This window comes from Entelurus aequoreus, linkage group LG09 (genome assembly GCF_033978785.1).
Source record: "Entelurus aequoreus isolate RoL-2023_Sb linkage group LG09, RoL_Eaeq_v1.1, whole genome shotgun sequence".
In the NCBI taxonomy this organism is placed as follows: domain Eukaryota; kingdom Metazoa; phylum Chordata; class Actinopteri; order Syngnathiformes; family Syngnathidae; genus Entelurus; species Entelurus aequoreus.
In genome coordinates, this window is record NC_084739.1 from 80,741,445 (window position 1) to 80,758,350 (window position 16,906).

The following is a 16,906-nucleotide window of genomic DNA, read 5'->3' on the forward strand; positions in this document are numbered from 1 at the left end:
GGTTCATTTTATGCACCAGTAAAAAAACATGGTAACACTTTAGTATGGGGAACATATTCACCATTAATTACTTGCTTATTAACATGCAAATTAGTAACATATTGGCTCTTAACTAGTCACTATTAAGTACTTATTAATGCCTTATTCGGCATGGCCTTATTATAACCCTAACCCTCTAACCCTGACCCTAACAAATAACTCTAAATTAAGTCTTTATTACTTAGAATATGTTCCCCATACTAAAGTGTTACCAAAAACATATAACTTTGTTTTGAATTTGAAAAAAAAACATGTTATTTGTCACTAAAGAAGTGTTTGGTGAATGCGCATATGAAACTGGTGGGGTTCGGTACCTCCAACAAGGTTAAGAACCACTGCTCTAACCACTGAGTAGGTGAAAGGTAGTAGGCCAGCAAGAGTTGTAGTTGTGACAGCATTAATGTTGTGTGGTTATTAATAACCTGTTTGAGAAACTTTCTGATATTTTTTGGCGTTAAGAAACACAACCTAAGGGAAGCTCCAAGTGCACAAAGCAAGGTCTGTTCGGGTGGGTTCATTGTCGACGAACTGACCACTCACCTCATTAATGGACCCAAATGTAACCACTCTGATTAAAAGCATCGCCACAGCTTGATGGTGCTAATTTCACAATAAAAGCCCACTATTAAAAACAGCGCAGTCGCACCCGATCAGACAACATTGTCACACCCACGCTGTGAATCCCGGCGGACGGCCGCACTTCCAATTAACACGTACTGCAGCGGTACTGAGGGGCGTCTCTCTCTGCGCTGACCTTCTCCTCGCTCACACGTCGCAGCTTAATGAGATGATTAGTGTCGTGTTCTCACCCTGAAAAAGCAAACGTTTATTTTTAAGCACATAAAAGTTCATGCTTGCTTTGGAGCGTCCTGCTAAGAGTGCAATCGATTGTCAGCTGTGTGACTTGTGTCCAGTTTTTTTACTCAACAAACACAAATGATTTAATCAGTTCAATTATACATTTATTTATTTTCATTTTCTTTTTTTTCTTTTTCTTTTTCTTTTTCTTTTTATTGACATCCAGCATCAGACATCCCAATCCATTACATCATATTCACATACATCATATATCTGTTGTATGCCCTAAATGTCAAAGGATTTTTTGTTTATATCCCAACCAACTCCAAAAAAAGAAAGAAACAGCAAAAAAAAATACAAATACATCAATTAAATAAACAAAAAAATTAATAATACATTAATAATAATAATAATCAGAAATAAAATAATACAAAAATATACATATATACTGTATAAATATACACACACACATACACATTATACATATACACATATAGGGAGTAATCTTTATTTTATTTTTATTTTTTTAAGCAGGACAATCACTAATTCGAAAAATTAAAGTCAGGTTTATGGGGCGTGACATAATTGACCCAGTTTTCCCAGTGTGAAGTAAATTTCTCCAATTTATAATTAATAAAGGCAGTTATCTTCTCCATCTTATATATGTCCATTGTTGTTTCCATCCATTGCTTCAGAGTTGGGCTTTATTTTCATTTTCAATGACACAATAACACATTTTGGCATTATTAATAATATATATTTTTTTTGTCTTCCCATTTACACTCCTCAATGGCACAGAAGTGAAAATGTATTACCACTTCTCCATCTTTTCATTACAATACAACCAGAAAATGTTTTTAAAAACTAAATAAAATCAGCATTTATACGCTTGAGAATCACTTAAATTGAATGGAATATTGATTAATGTCAATTCCTAACAGTCGAATTCAGAAATATTTTCATGACTGTGCTGAGGAGTTCCTGCATATTTAGATCACTTAACTTACATTTTTTATTATTTTTATTTTGATGAATGGGAATTGAAAAACATAAAAATGGGAAAGAGGTGGGGAAAAAAGGGGGGAAAAATAAAACGATTGGTTTTATTAAAATTTTATTTAGAAATACAAAAATAAAAGTTGAAAAACTAAGGCCATGTCTACACTAAGTCGTTTGACCCCTTAAACGAATAATTATTTAGCCTAAGCCCCGTTTCAGCCACACTAAACCAGTGTTTAAGGTCCCCCCTAAGTCAGCCGTGTATTTCTTGAATATCCGGCTCTTAGCTTTGTATGGACTCATTGATCGTTTACAAACTGAGTTCGGAGAGGAAGTGACGCCAGAAAGACTGCGCCCACACAGGAAGTGACGTCAGAAATAAACGCGCCACAGGCAGCTTCATAATAAAGCGGTTTCGTAACTCGGAGCTAACCACTGGAAATATGAAGGCGAGTCATCCAGACATGGCCGTGTTTCTCATTCTTCTACATGTACAGACGCTAGTAGAAATCACACATGAATACCTTAAGAGAAAGCGATTGCAGCTATTTGGGATACAACACTTCTCAGACGGCCAGAGAACTTTCCAATGTCCGAGTCAGCTGTGACTCTACTTTGCGAAAAACTTTGTCTAGTTGTCGAAGATGAGACAACGAGAATGCGGGCTCCCGTGGATGTGATAAAAAAGGTAGCGTGTGCTTTGTATTACCTGGCTGTCGAGGGAAGACTATGGAAAACATCGAATGCATTCGGACTGGCAAAGCAGACTGTGTCAGTTATTGTCCGCCATACAACGTTCTCTCTAAGGTGCGCGCCTGTGCAATTGCGCACAGCTCAAGCGTCCTCTGCGCACGGCAAATCTATGCCACGCACACACTCTAATAAAAAAATAAGCGCATAACAATTTTCGACACACGGACACGACAGAGAAAACAGTTTTCATCATCATTGTTCAAATATTGTAACGTCTGTCGAGACGCTTTGAGGACATGAATTCCATCCATCACTTTACTGAGCAAAACTCTTTATTGTCGGCCATAAACACATCACCAAAACATTAGTAAAAAAAATGATATCTAGCAAAAGTGGTCATTTCCTGCAGTGCAAACCAGACCAAAAGCCACTTTGTTATATCAACAGCACCCGCTCGCTCTTTCTCACTTGCGCCAACACATGCACATATGGCACTTAGCCAGTGATGCGTTTACAGACACACAAAAAGTCAGACAACTCCAACACCACACATAAAGTGTCATTCCAGGTCTACACTATGATTTACCAATCAAATGTGAGCTTATTCTAGTGTCATTCATTAGGAATCTTAATTTATAAATATTAATCATGAAATGCTGTTAGTATATTAAATAAATACTAAAAAAACATATTTTTTACAAACAGGAAGTTGCAGGAATGTACACATGATCCCCTGCTTACATTACAACGTTAATTTGGTTGATATCATCACTTCAGTCATCAACAATAATATCATCTGAGAAATGGACATTGAAAGAGTGTAGGTGTGACTTGGTAGGATATGTACAGCCAGCAGTGAACATAGTGAGCTCACAAAGCATAAGAACAAGTATATACATTTGATTATTTACATTTGATTAATTACAATCCGGGGAGGTGGGATGTGGTGGGGGGAGGGTGTTAGTTTAGGGTTGCAGTAGCCTGGAGGTGTTCTTTTAGTGCGCTTTTGAAGGAGGATAGAGATGCCCTTTCTTTTACACCTGTTGGGAGTGCATTCCACATTGATGTGGCATAGAAGGAGAATGAGTTAAGACCTTTGTTAGATCGGAATCTGAGTTTTACGTGGTTTGTGGAGCTCCCCCTGGTGTTGTGGAGAGTCCGACATGCCTCCGTTGCCAGGAAGCCGTTAAAAATCCAGTCTGGCTTCGCAAATTGAGCAAGGTATTCACATCTTTGTCCCCGCACTACTGGTGCTGTTGTTGCAGTTACCGCGGCCATTTTCCTTGTTACTTGCCAATCACCGAATTCTCTGACTCAGGCGGGCCCAGAAAACCCAAGTGATGACATCACCGACTTTATTATCCACAAACGAATTTGTCGGCAACACATTTTATTATCGATTTTTCGCGACCAATCATTGCACGTCTAACTAACTTTGACTCATTTTAATAGGATTATAACAAAATGTTTAATACATACTCAAGTATATGCTGCTTCAAGCCAGAACGATACACAAGCCTCCAGTTAGGTGGCAGCAATGCTCAAACCAATCAACCCGAGTCATACCCGAGTCATACCCGAGTCATACCATAGACTATAAAAATGGGAGCCATTACCTCCCTGCTTGGCACTCAGCATCAAGGCTTGGAATTGGGGGTTAAATCACCAAAAATGTTTCCCGGGCGCGGCCACCGCTGCTGCTCACTGCTCCCCTCACCTCCCAGGGGGGTGATCAAGGGTGATGGGTCAAATGCAGAGAATAATTTCGCCACACCTAGTGTGTGTGTGTGTGACAATCATGGGTACTTTAATTTTTTCTTAAGAAGTGCTCAAACCAATCAACCGCTCTTCTTTTGAATGTGACACATTGAGCTCGTAAACTGTTTTAAGTCTTTGCAGTCGGTTAGGGATTCATGTGGGTGGATCTCGCGTGAGAGGAAGAGAGGGGGGGGGGCTTAATCATTTTGCAATGCAGTCTGGTGAAAACGATGGAAAGCGCCACTCTGCATCGCAACGGACGCTGTGGTCAAACTTGGGATTGCCATAAAGCACATTTCAAGATATTCAACACTACTGCCACCCCCAATTCGTCACGTTTCATGTGTCAGGTAAACCGTGACGAATGGGTCCATATTAGAGATGTCCGATAATATCGGACTGCCGATATTATCGGCCGATAAATGCTTTAAAATGTAATATCGGAAATTATCGGTATCGGTTCCAAAATTATCGGTTTCAAAAAGTACAATTTATGACTTTTTAAAAGGCCGCTGTGTACACGGACGCAGGGAGAAGTACAGAGCGCCAATAAACCTTGAAGGCACTGCCTTTGCGTGCCGGCCCAGTCACATAATATCTACGGCTTTTCACACACACAAGTGAATGCAAGGCATACTTGGTCAACAGCCATACAGGTCACACTGAGGGTGACCGTATAAACAACTTTAACACTGTTACAAATATGCGCCACACTGTGAACCCACACCAAACAAGAATGACAAACACATTTCGGGAGAACATCCGCACCGTAACACAACATAAACACAACAGAACAAATACCCAGAACCCCTTGCAGCACTAACTTTTCCGGGACGCTACAATATACCTCCCCAACTCAACCCTACCCACCTCAACCTCCTCATGCTCTCTCAGGGAGAGCATGTCCCAAATTCCAAGCTGCTGTTTTGAGGCATGTTAAAAAAAATAATGCACTTTGTGACTTCAATAATAAATATGGCAGTGCCATGTTGGCATTTTTTTCCATAACTTGAGTTGATTTATTTTTTAAAACCGTGTTACATTGTTTAATGCATCCAGCGGTGCATCACAACAAAATTAGGCATACTAATGTGTTCATTCCACGACTGTATATATCGGTATCGGTTGATATTGGAATAGGTAATTAAGAGTTGGGCAATATCGGAATATCGGATATGGGCAAAAAAGCCATTATTGGACATCTCTAGTCCATATGAATCCCTTATTTTTGTGTTTTGATATGCAGAATGTTGTGAACACTTCTGTCCTGCAGGGGGTGATAACAGGAAATAATTGCGTACCGCCGCACCAAGCTGAGATGTCCCCCTTCTTTCTTGCAGGCGAGGACGACGACGACGACGAGTGCGGCGAGGAGAAGCTGCCGTCGTGCTTCGACTACGTCATGCACTTCCTCACCGTCTTCTGGAAGGTTCTGTTCGCCTTCGTGCCGCCCACAGACTACTGGAACGGCTGGGCGTGCTTCGTGGTGTCCATCTGCATGATCGGGCTGCTCACCGCCATCATCGGTACGGCCGACACTGCAGGGTGTGTGTGTCATTGTGCGTTAGTGACACACGTGTGTGTGTGTGTGTGTGTGTGTGTGCTTGCAGGCGACCTGGCGTGTCATTTTGGCTGCACAGTCGGCCTGAAAGACTCCGTCACAGCTGTTGTGTTTGTGGCGTTGGGAACGTCAGTACCAGGTGAGTCTGCGCTCACAATTCCTCCCCCACGTTCCTTCCACTTCAGGCCTTTCTCTCTCTTTCCTATTTGGCATCTTCAGGCTTTTATGCGCACAACCACTCAGCCCCCCCAACCCCCTGAGGGTCTTCCATTTAGCAGATTAGTCTTCTTCCTCCTCTGGGGGCCTTGCGTAACATTTGCAACTCACTGTATTCAATTTGGAGATCTAGATTTACTCCCCCCACATTCTTAGTGTTATTACGGCGCCGTAATAACACTAAACGACATGATTTATTCAAAAGTCCTAAACAAAATCCGTCACTAGGGGGAGCTCCAAGAGGTGGCGTCACATGACCATAAATACTGCTCATGTAAAGGGCATACCCTCTTGTTCCGTTTGTCATACATTTGTTTCTGTGATCCCAAGTCAACAAAAGTCCAATAAAACTAAAAAACTACATCTAAAGATATTTAGATGTTATTAAATGGTATTCGAGTGGGAAATGAAATGAACCTCCGTCCAAAGAAACTAAAATCAAGTAAAAGTACATCCAAAGATAACATTTTAACGTTATTAATAGCATTGCTAGTGGGAAAAGAAGGTAACTCCCGTCCAATAAACTAAAATCAAGTAAAACTACATCTAAAGATAATGTTTTAACGTTGTTAAATGGCATACGAGTGGGAAAAGAAGGTAACCTACGTCCAATAGAACGAAAATCAAGTAAAATTACATCTAAAGACAATATTTTAACATTATTAAATGGCATACCAGTGGGGAAGGAAGGTAACCACCATCCAATAAAACTAAAATCAAGTAAAACTACATCTAAATATGAACTTTTAGCATCATTAAGTGGTATACGAGTGGGAAAAGAAGGTAAACTCCGTCCAATGAAACTAAAATCAAGTAAAACTACATCCAAAGATAACATTTTAACGTTATTAAATGGCATACGAGTGGGAAAAGAAGGTAACCTCCGTCCAATAAAACTAAAATCGAGTAAAACTACACCCAAAGATAAACTTTTAGACTTAGACTTAGACAAACTTTAATAATCCACAAGGGAAATTATTCAACACAGTAGCTCAGTTACAAAGATGGAAAGCGTTATTAAATGGCCTACTAGTGGGGAAAAAAGGTAACTCCCGTCCAATAAAACTAAAATCAAGTAAAACTACAACCAAAGATAATATTTAAATGTTATTAAATGGCATACGAGTGGGAAAAGAAGGTAACTCGCGTCCAATAAAACTAAAATCGAGTAAAACTACATCCAAAGGTAATATTTTAACGTTATTAAATGGCATACTCAGAGTCATATCATTTGCTACTTGATACATGCTAACTAGTAACATGATAACTTTTTTTTAGCTAATTTTGCATGTGTACGCTTCATAGTCATATGACTTGGTACTTGACACATGCTAACATTAGCATTCCAGCCTACTAACATTAGCATGCTGGCTTTTTTTAGCCAGTTTTGCAGCCGAACACCACATAGTGATATAACTCGCTACTTGATCCATGCTAACTGGTAGCATGCTAACTTTTTTTTGGCGAATTTTACATGCGTACGCTTCATAGTCATATGACTTGGTACTTGACACATGCTAACATTAGCATTCCAGCATACTAACATTAGCATGCTTACTTTTTTTAGCCAGTTTTGCAGCCGAACACCACATAGTCATATAACTCTCTACTTGATCCATGCTAACTGGTAGCATGCTAACTTTTTTTTAGCTAATTTTACATGCGTACGCTTCATAGTCATATGACTTGGTACTTGACACATGCTAACATTAGCATTCCAGCATACTAACATTAGCATGCTTACTTTTTTTTAGCCAGTTCTGCAGCCGAACACCACACAGTCATATAACTCGCTACTTGATACATGCTAACTGGTAGCATGCTAACTTTTTTTTTACTTAATTTTTACATGCGTACGCTTCATAGTCATATGACTTGGCACATGTTGCATGCTAACATTAGCATTCCAGCGTACTAACATTAGCATGCTAGCTTTTTTTAGCCAGTTTTGCAGCCGAACACCACATAGTCATATAACTCGCTACTTGATACATGCTAACTGGTAGCATGCTTACTTTTTTTTGCAAATTTTACATGCTTCCCCTTCATAGTTATATGACTTGGTACTTGAGGCATGCTAACATTAGCATTCCATTGTACTAACATTAGCATGCTAACTTTTTTTTAGCCAGTTCTTCAGCCGAACACTTCAGAGTCATATAATTTGCTACTTGATACATGCTAACTGGTAGCATGCTAACTTTTTTTTTAACCTAATTTTTACATGCGTACGCTTCATAGTCATATGACTTGGTACTTGACACATGCTAATGTTAGCATTCCAGCATACTAACATTAGCATGCTAACTTTTTTTTAGCCAGTTCTGCAGCCGAACACTTCAGAGTCATATAATTTGCTACTTGATACATGCTAATTGGTAGCATGCTAACTTTTTTTTACTTAATTTTTACATGCGTACACTTCATAGTCATATGACTTGGTACTTGACGCATGCTAACTGTTAAAAGTTCAAGTTAAAGTACCAATGATTGTCACACACACACAAGGTGTGGCGAAATTATTCTCTGCATTTGACCCATCACCCTTGATCACCCCCTCGGAGGTGAGGGGAGCAGTGAGCAGCAGCGGTGGCCGCGCCCGGGAATCATTTTTGGTGATTTAACCCCCAATTCAAACCCTTGATGCTGAGTGCCAAGCAGGGAGGCAATGGCTCCCATTTTTATAGTCTTTGGTATGACTCGGCCGGGGTTTGAACTTAGCAGGCTAACGTGAGCTTTTAAGTTCCAGCTTGCACATTTCAGCATTCACACGTAATTCCTCCCAAAATTGCACATTGTCGTTTTTTTTTGTGTAGTATTCCTATTTTGTCTTTAGAATGAAAAACAAAAAAAACAAGCTGCGGGCCGCACTTTGGTCAACCCTGATGAAGACTAACAGTTTCGATTACTTTCCCAGGAGACACACACACACACACACACACACACACACTGTGTTATTAGCATGAGGCTAATTTATCATGTCAGGAAGGCATTAGCATGATACATAGCATGCGGGTACACACTATGTCACAATAAACACACAGCAGCTGCAGCAGTGTACACAACGTTGAACCGCGCTGTGGAAACAATTTAGTCTTATTAGCAGGACACACACACACACACACACACACACACACACACACAAATAGTTTCACAACACAAACCAGACCCGCAGTTATTTGGCTTTTGCAGTCTGTAAATCCTGCGATGATTAACCTCGTTTATCACGGAAAAACGATAATACTTTTTAGGAGTCTGGCGCGATAAAAGAAAAAAGACTTTGATTGCGGTTTTAGGGCAGGATGTAAACACCTGAGCCGCTTTAATTGTGTTTCCAGTGCAAGAAGTAATACGTAGTAAAGTGTTATTGCTATTCTTAGAGGCTGCTCTAGTCAATCACACACCTGGACTGATGGCCACTGGCTTCATTGGCGCCCTGTGCGAGGCCCCCTTATGGCGTCAACTCTCCTGACACATACACTATATTGCCAAAAGTATCTGGCCAGCCATCCAAATGATGAGAATCAGGTGTCCTAATCACTTGGCCCGGTGTATCAAATCAAGCACTTAGGCATGGAGACTGTTTCTACAAACATTTGTGAAAGAATGGGCCGCTCTCAGTGATTTCCAGCATGGAACTGTCACAGGATGCCACCTGTGCAACAATAATAATAAATAATAATAATAATAGATTTTATTTGTAAAAAGCACTTTACATTGAGTAAACAACCTCAAAGTGCTACAGTGTATTAAAAAAAAAATACAAAAATAAAAAGAGAATACAAAATAAATAAAAAAACTAGAACAGCCAAATAGCTAAAACTATTATGCATTTTTCTAAAAAAAAAAGGTATTTTTAAAAAGAAGGGTTTTTGAGCCTTTTTTAAAAGCATCCACAGTCTGTGGTGCCCTCAGGTGGTCAGGGAGAGCGTTCCACAGACTGGGAGCGGCGGAGCAGAAAGCCCGGTCTCCCATTGTTCGTAGCTTTGTCCTCGGAATCCAGTCGTGAAATTTCCTCGCTCCTAAATATTCCAAAGTCAACTTTCTTATAAGAAAAGTGAAGAGTTTGGGAACAACAGCAAGTCAGCCAGGAAGTGGTAGGCCACGTAAACTGACAGAGAGGTCGGCGGATGCTGAAGCGCATAGTGCAAAGACTTTCTGCGCAGTCAGTTGCTACAGAGCTCCAAACTTCATGGAACCTTCCAATTAGCCCACGTACAGTACGCAGAGAGCTTCATGGAATGGGTTTCCATGGCCGAGCAGCTGCATCTAAGTTATGCATCACCAAGTCCAATGCAAAGCGTGGGATGCAGTGGTGTAAAGCATGTGGCCACTCAACTCTGATGGACCAGTCTGGGTTTGGAGGTTGCCAGGAGAACGCTACATTTCGGACCGCATTGTGCCGAGAGTGAAATTTGGTGGAGGAGGAATTATGGTGTGGGGTTGTTTTTTCAGGAGTTGGGCTTGGCCCCTTAGTTCCAGTGAAAGGAACTTTGAATGCTCCAGGATAGCAAAACATTTTGGACAATTCCATGGGATGGCACTTCAAGTTCATATGTGAGTTAGGCAGGTGGTCAAATACTTTTGGTAATATAGTGTGTCTTCTAACCCAGGGGTGATAAACTCGTTTTTTTTTTTATTGAGGGCCACTACGCAAAGTATGGCTTCTCTCAAAGGGCCACTTTGAATAATGTGGAGGATCCCATTAAATAATGTGGCAGACCACTTCAAATTATGTGGAAGGCCACTTTAATAACATGGCGGACCTCTTAGAATGATGTGGTGGACCACAACGAATGACGTGACGGGCCACTTTAAATAATGTGGCGGACTATTTTGGATGATGTGGAAGACCACATTAAAATGCTGTGGACCACCACACTGAATGACATAGTGGACCACATTGAAAATGTGACGGACCTCAATAAATAATGTAAATGATGTGTAAGACCACATTAAATGACGTGAAAGGCCACATTAAATGATATAGAAGACCACATTAAATGATGTGAAGGGCCACATTGAATGATGCGGTAGACCACGTGAAATCACGTGGAAGACCACGTTAAATGATGTGACGGGCCACTTTAAATGATGTGGCGGACTATTTTGGAGGATGTGGAAGACCACATTAAATGCTGTGGACCACCACACTGAATGACATAGTGGTCCACGTTGAAAATGTGGCGTACCACTTTGAATGATGTGTAAGACCACATTAAATGACGTGAAAGGCCACATTAAATGATATAGAAGACCACATTAAATGATGTGAAGGGCCACATTGAGTGACGTGGTAGACCACGTGAAATCACGTGCAAGATCACATTAAATGATGTGACGGGCCACTTTAAATGATGTGGTGGACCTCATTAAGTAATGTGACAGACCACCTAAAATGATGTGGAAGACCACACTGAATGACATAGTGGACCATGTTGTATGATGTGACAGGTCACTTAAATGATGTGGCGGACCTCATTAAAGATTGTTGCGGACCACTTTGAATGATGTGGAAAACCACATTAAATGACGTGAAAGGCCAATTTAAATAATTTGAAAGACCGCATTGAATGACGTGGTAGACCACATTAAATGATGTGACGGGCCACATTAAATAATGTGGCGGACCTCATTAGTTAATGTGTCAGACCAATTCAAATGCTGGGGTCGACCACACTTAATGGCATAGTGGACCACGGTGAATGATGTGACGGACCTCATTAAATAATTTGGCGGACCACTTTGAATGATGTGTAAGACCCCATTAAATGACGTGAAAGGCCACGTTAAATAATGTGAAAGACCATTTTAAATGATGTGGTGGACCTCATTAAATGATGTGGAAGACCACATTTAATGTTGTGAAGGGCCACATTAAATGATGTAGAAGACATCATTGAATGAAGTGACAGACCACAAATGATGTGGTGAAGCACACTGAACGATGTGACGGGCCAGATTAAATGATGTGGTGGACCTCATTAAATGATGTGGAAGACCACATTTAATGTTGTGAAGGGCCACATTAAATGATGTAGAAGACATCATTGAATGAAGTGACAGACCACAAATGATGTGGTGAAGCACACTGAACGATGTGACGGGCCAGATTAAATGATGTGGTGGACCTCATTAAGTCATGTGGCAGACCACTTAAAATGCTGTGGACGACCACACTGAATGACATAGTGGACCACGGTGAATGATGTAGCAGACCACATTAAATGATGTGGTGAAGCACACTGAATGATGTGATGGGCCACTTTAAATGTGGTTGACCTCATTAAGTCATGTGGCAGACAACTTAAAATGCTGTGGACGGCCACACTGAATGACATAGTGGACCACGTTGAATGATGTGATGGACCTCTTTAAATAATGTGGCGGAACACTTAGGATGATGTGGAAGACCACATTAAATGACGTGACGGGCCACTTTAAATAATGTGAAAGACCACATTGAATGACGTGGTAGACCACGTGAAATCATGTGGAAGACCACATTAAATGATGTGACGGGCCAAGTTAAATCATGTGGAAGACCACATTAAATGATGTGACGGGCCAGGTTAAATGATGTGGCGGACCTAATTAAGTAACGCTGTAGATGACCACAATGAATAACATAGTGGACCACGGTGAATGATGTGTAAGACCATATTAAATGACGTGAAAGGCCACATTAAATGATGTAGAAGACCAGATTAAATGATGTGAAGGGCCAATTTAAATAATGTGAAAGACCACATTGAATGACGTGGTAGACCACATTAAATCATGTGGAAGACCACGTTAAATGACGTGAAGGGCCACGTTAAATACTGTGAAAGACCATTTTTAATTATGTTGTTGACCTCATTAAATAACGTGGCGGACAACTTTGAATGATGTGAAGGGCCACATTAAATGATGTGGAAGACCACATTGAATGACGTGACGGGCCACTTTCAATGATGTGGCGAACCGCTTTGAATGGTTTGGGAGACCACATTAAATGACGTGACGGGCCACATTAAATAAAGTGGTGGAACACATTGAATAACGTGGTGGACAACTTTAAATGGCGCGAATGGCCACTTTAAATCATGTGGTAGACCACATTGAATGAATTGGTCCACTGTGGCGGACCACCTTACATAATGTGAAAAGACGTGAAGGGCCACTTTAAATAACGTGGAAGGCCACATTGAATGGCATGAGCGACCACTTCAAATGATGTGGTCGACCTCATTAAATAACACATGTCTCCTAACCTGATGAGCAATGCAAACGTGAATCTTTTTTCCCCTCCTCATTGTTGCGGCGCCCCCTAGGGAATGCCCGCCTGGGTCATTGCCCGTGTGGCCCAAAGCCAAAACGCCCACTGACTCTGACGGCAAGTGAAGTGTTTCCAACCGAGTTAATTACGTTCATTCACTCTGACCTTTTCACGTCGGACGTAGCAGGAAGGAAAAAAAAAAAGCTTACCAACCTTTTGGGCCACTGCAGACATTCCTGAACGTTTTCTTTTGAAGCTTTTCACAAGGGAGGGAAAAATACTCAAACTAAACTACATAACTGGGTTTTATGCCACAATAATATATATTTTTTGTTACACTTACCGGGTCACATAAAAAATGTGGTGAGCCACGTAAATAATGTAGCAGGCCACGTAAATAAAATGTGGCGGGCCATCTAAATAATGTAGCAGGCCACGAAAAATGATGTGGCAGATTACATAAAACAATGTAATGGGCCACTTAAATAATGTGGTGGGCCTCAGAAATAATGTAACGGGCCACATGAATAATGTAGCAGGCCACATAAAATATAGTGGCGAACCACGTAAAATATTGTAATTGGCCACTTAAATAATGTGGTGGGCCTCAGAAATAATGTAGCGGGCCCTGTACATAAAATGTGGCCGGCCACAAAAATAATGTAGCAGGTCACATAAAAAATGTGGTGAGCCACATAAATAATGTAGCAGGCCACATTAAAATAATGTAGCAGGGCACGTAAATAAAATGTGGCGGGCCACATAAATAATGTAGCAGGCCACGTAATTCAAATGTAGCAGGCCACATAAACGAACCACGTAAAATATTGTAATTGGCCACTTAAATAATGTGGTGGGCCACAGAAATAATGTAGCGGGCCACAGAAATAATGTAGCGGGCCACGTACATAAAATGTGGTTGGTCACCTAAATAATGTGGCAGGCCACATAAATAAAATGTGCCTGGCCACATAAATAATGTAGCAGGCCACATAAAATAATGTAGCGGGTCACATAAAAAATGTGGTGAGCCACGTAAATAATTTAGCAGGCCACATTTAAATTAATGTAGCAGGCCACGTAAATCAAATGTGGCGGGCCACATAAATAATGTAGCAGGCCACATAAATAATGTAGCAGGCCACATAAAATGAGGTGGCGGATTACATAAAATAATGTAATGGGCCACTTAAATAATGTGGTGGGCCTCAGAAATAATGTAGCAAGCCACATAAAATAATGTAGCGGGTCACGTAAAAAATGTGGTGGGCCACATAAATAATGTAGCAGGCCACGTAAAATGATGTGTTTATCTATTTTATGAAGGAATGTAGTTAATCATAGTGTGGCGGATTACATAAAATAATGTAATGGGCCACTTAAATCAAGTGGTGGGCCACAGAAATAATGTCGCGGGTCGCGTAAAAAATGTGGTGGGCCATATAAATAATGTAGCAGTCCACTTTAAAATAATGTAACTGGCCACATAAATAAAATGTGGCGGGCAGCGTAAATAATGTAGCAGGCCACATCAAATGATGTGTTTATCTATTTTATGAAGGAATGTAGTTAATCATAGAAGTGGCATCCAGCGTTATTAAAAAAGTATACATTTTGAATGGAGAATGCTTTTGAATGGTATCGTTACTCCCCTAGAATCGAGTCGAATTGAATTGTGTGGTGCCCAAAGATTCACAGTCCTACTGATTAGCAATTTTACGTGGCCATTTCAACACCTCCAAATGTGTCAATGAAAACTACAACTAAGATGCACGTTACAATCAAACAGCTGCTGCGTAAAAAGTACAATACTTGCAGTATTAGCACTTTTTAGGGCGCAACAAATAACAAAACAACACAGCATAAACTACACACTACTGCCACCTAACGTCTTGGACTTGCCACTGTGGTCGCAACTTCGTGACATACTTGCAAATGAGACTCAGAAATGCAATGATAAAACAAGATGTACCTGGACCCTTTGGCCCTAAACAAGGTGAAACTGTCATGGATTTAATGTGTTTTAAAATGAAAATAATTCTTAAAAACACATTCATCATCATAACATAACACGGAAACAACCACACCATACGGGACAATGCCTAGCGTCCACACTGCAAAAAGTCAGTGTTCAAAAACAAGAAAAAAAATACAAAAATAAGGGGTATTTTATTTGAACTAAGCAAAATTATCTGCCAATAAAACAAGAAAATTCGGCTTGTCAAGACTTTCCAAAACAATTAAATTAGCTAACCTCAATGAACCCAAAAATACCTTAAAATAAGTATATTCTCACTAATAACAAGTGCACTTTTCTTGGTAGAAAAAAAAGAGACTTTTTTGCTCAATATGTTGAAAATTTATTTTAAATGAGGTAAATGCTAGTGCCATTATCTTGACATAATGATATGCGCTCGGCATTACATTTCTTGAAACCAGCAAACTTATACTAAAAACTAATTTATTGTTCTTAATGGAAAGGCAAGCGCTTGTTACTCTCTGGGTCTCCTAGCCGCTCAGGCAAATCATATGGTCTGAACATGCATTTTTCCATCGACAACATGACATCATCACGCCAAGTGCGTGCTCTTTCAGTCAATTAGTGCGCATATGCAAAACATTTTTAATTGTAATTTTGAGGAATTTATCTGAATGTGCATGAACTATTTCTGTTCAAAATTGTTTGAAATGTCAAATGTTAAATGTTTAAATATTAACTGTACTGTGCCAACTCTACTACTATATGAGTACGTATGTTCTATTGTTTCATTGAAAATAAAACAGCAAAGTCAATTTGGCTGTCATCTGTTTTAATTATGAGAAACAATTGTGTCAATATCATGATTTTTATTTTTTCATGCTTGAAATAAGAAATTATTACTTTGAAAAAGTAGTTTGATACTTGTGAGTGTTGATGACACAGCTTTGCAACAGTTGATATTCTAGTTTCAAGCATGTTTTACTCAATATAGCTCATATAATCTCAGCAACAAGCTGTAATATCTTACTAGGATACTTTAGGACCAAAACCCTTAAAACAAGTAAAAGACTCTAACATAAAATCTGCTAAGTGAGAAGAATTATCTTATCAGACAGAAAAAAAGCAAATATCACCCTTATTTGAGATATTTAATGTAATTTAGATTTCAGTTTTTGCAGTGTGTATATGGTCTGCAAATCAAGCATTGTGGCTGTGTAAGCAAGTCAACAATGTGCTGAGAGCTCCAGGGTTCTTCATGGTGGCCCCCGGGGTTAACTTGTTGAGAAACCCCCTTTAATGGATCCCCTGAGGCACCACAGGGAGCCGAAAGAAATCACTGCAAGTTAACTTAGCGGAGTGCTGGTGCTCCCTAATGATGCCGGAGGAGGCCAGGGGGGGGATGAAAAGAGACCGGGGGGCTACGTTAGAGGATTTTTGATTGACAGCGTGGCGGAGGGAAAGGGCAGCCGTCTCTCTAGTGAGACGCACTCACTTTTTCCGTGGCTTCACGGCCAACAAGAGCATCAAGTGACGTGATGCTCACCTGCTGAAGGAAGCAGCTTCCTACCACACACACACACACACACACACACACACACAC

General features: G+C 40.3%; 1 protein-coding gene across 2 annotated transcripts in view; it reads left to right on the plus strand.

Annotated features, from left to right (window-relative positions):
• slc8a1b (solute carrier family 8 member 1b) overlaps positions 1-16,906 on the plus strand; it is a 308,631-nt gene that overhangs the window by 280,175 nt on the left and 11,550 nt on the right. For both annotated transcript variants that reach the window (XM_062059534.1, XM_062059535.1), the window contains exons 8-9: positions 5,628-5,813; positions 5,898-5,987. In XM_062059534.1, coding sequence (XP_061915518.1) covers positions 5,628-5,813; positions 5,898-5,987 — 276 coding nt within the window. The remainder of the gene's footprint in view (positions 1-5,627; positions 5,814-5,897; positions 5,988-16,906) is intronic.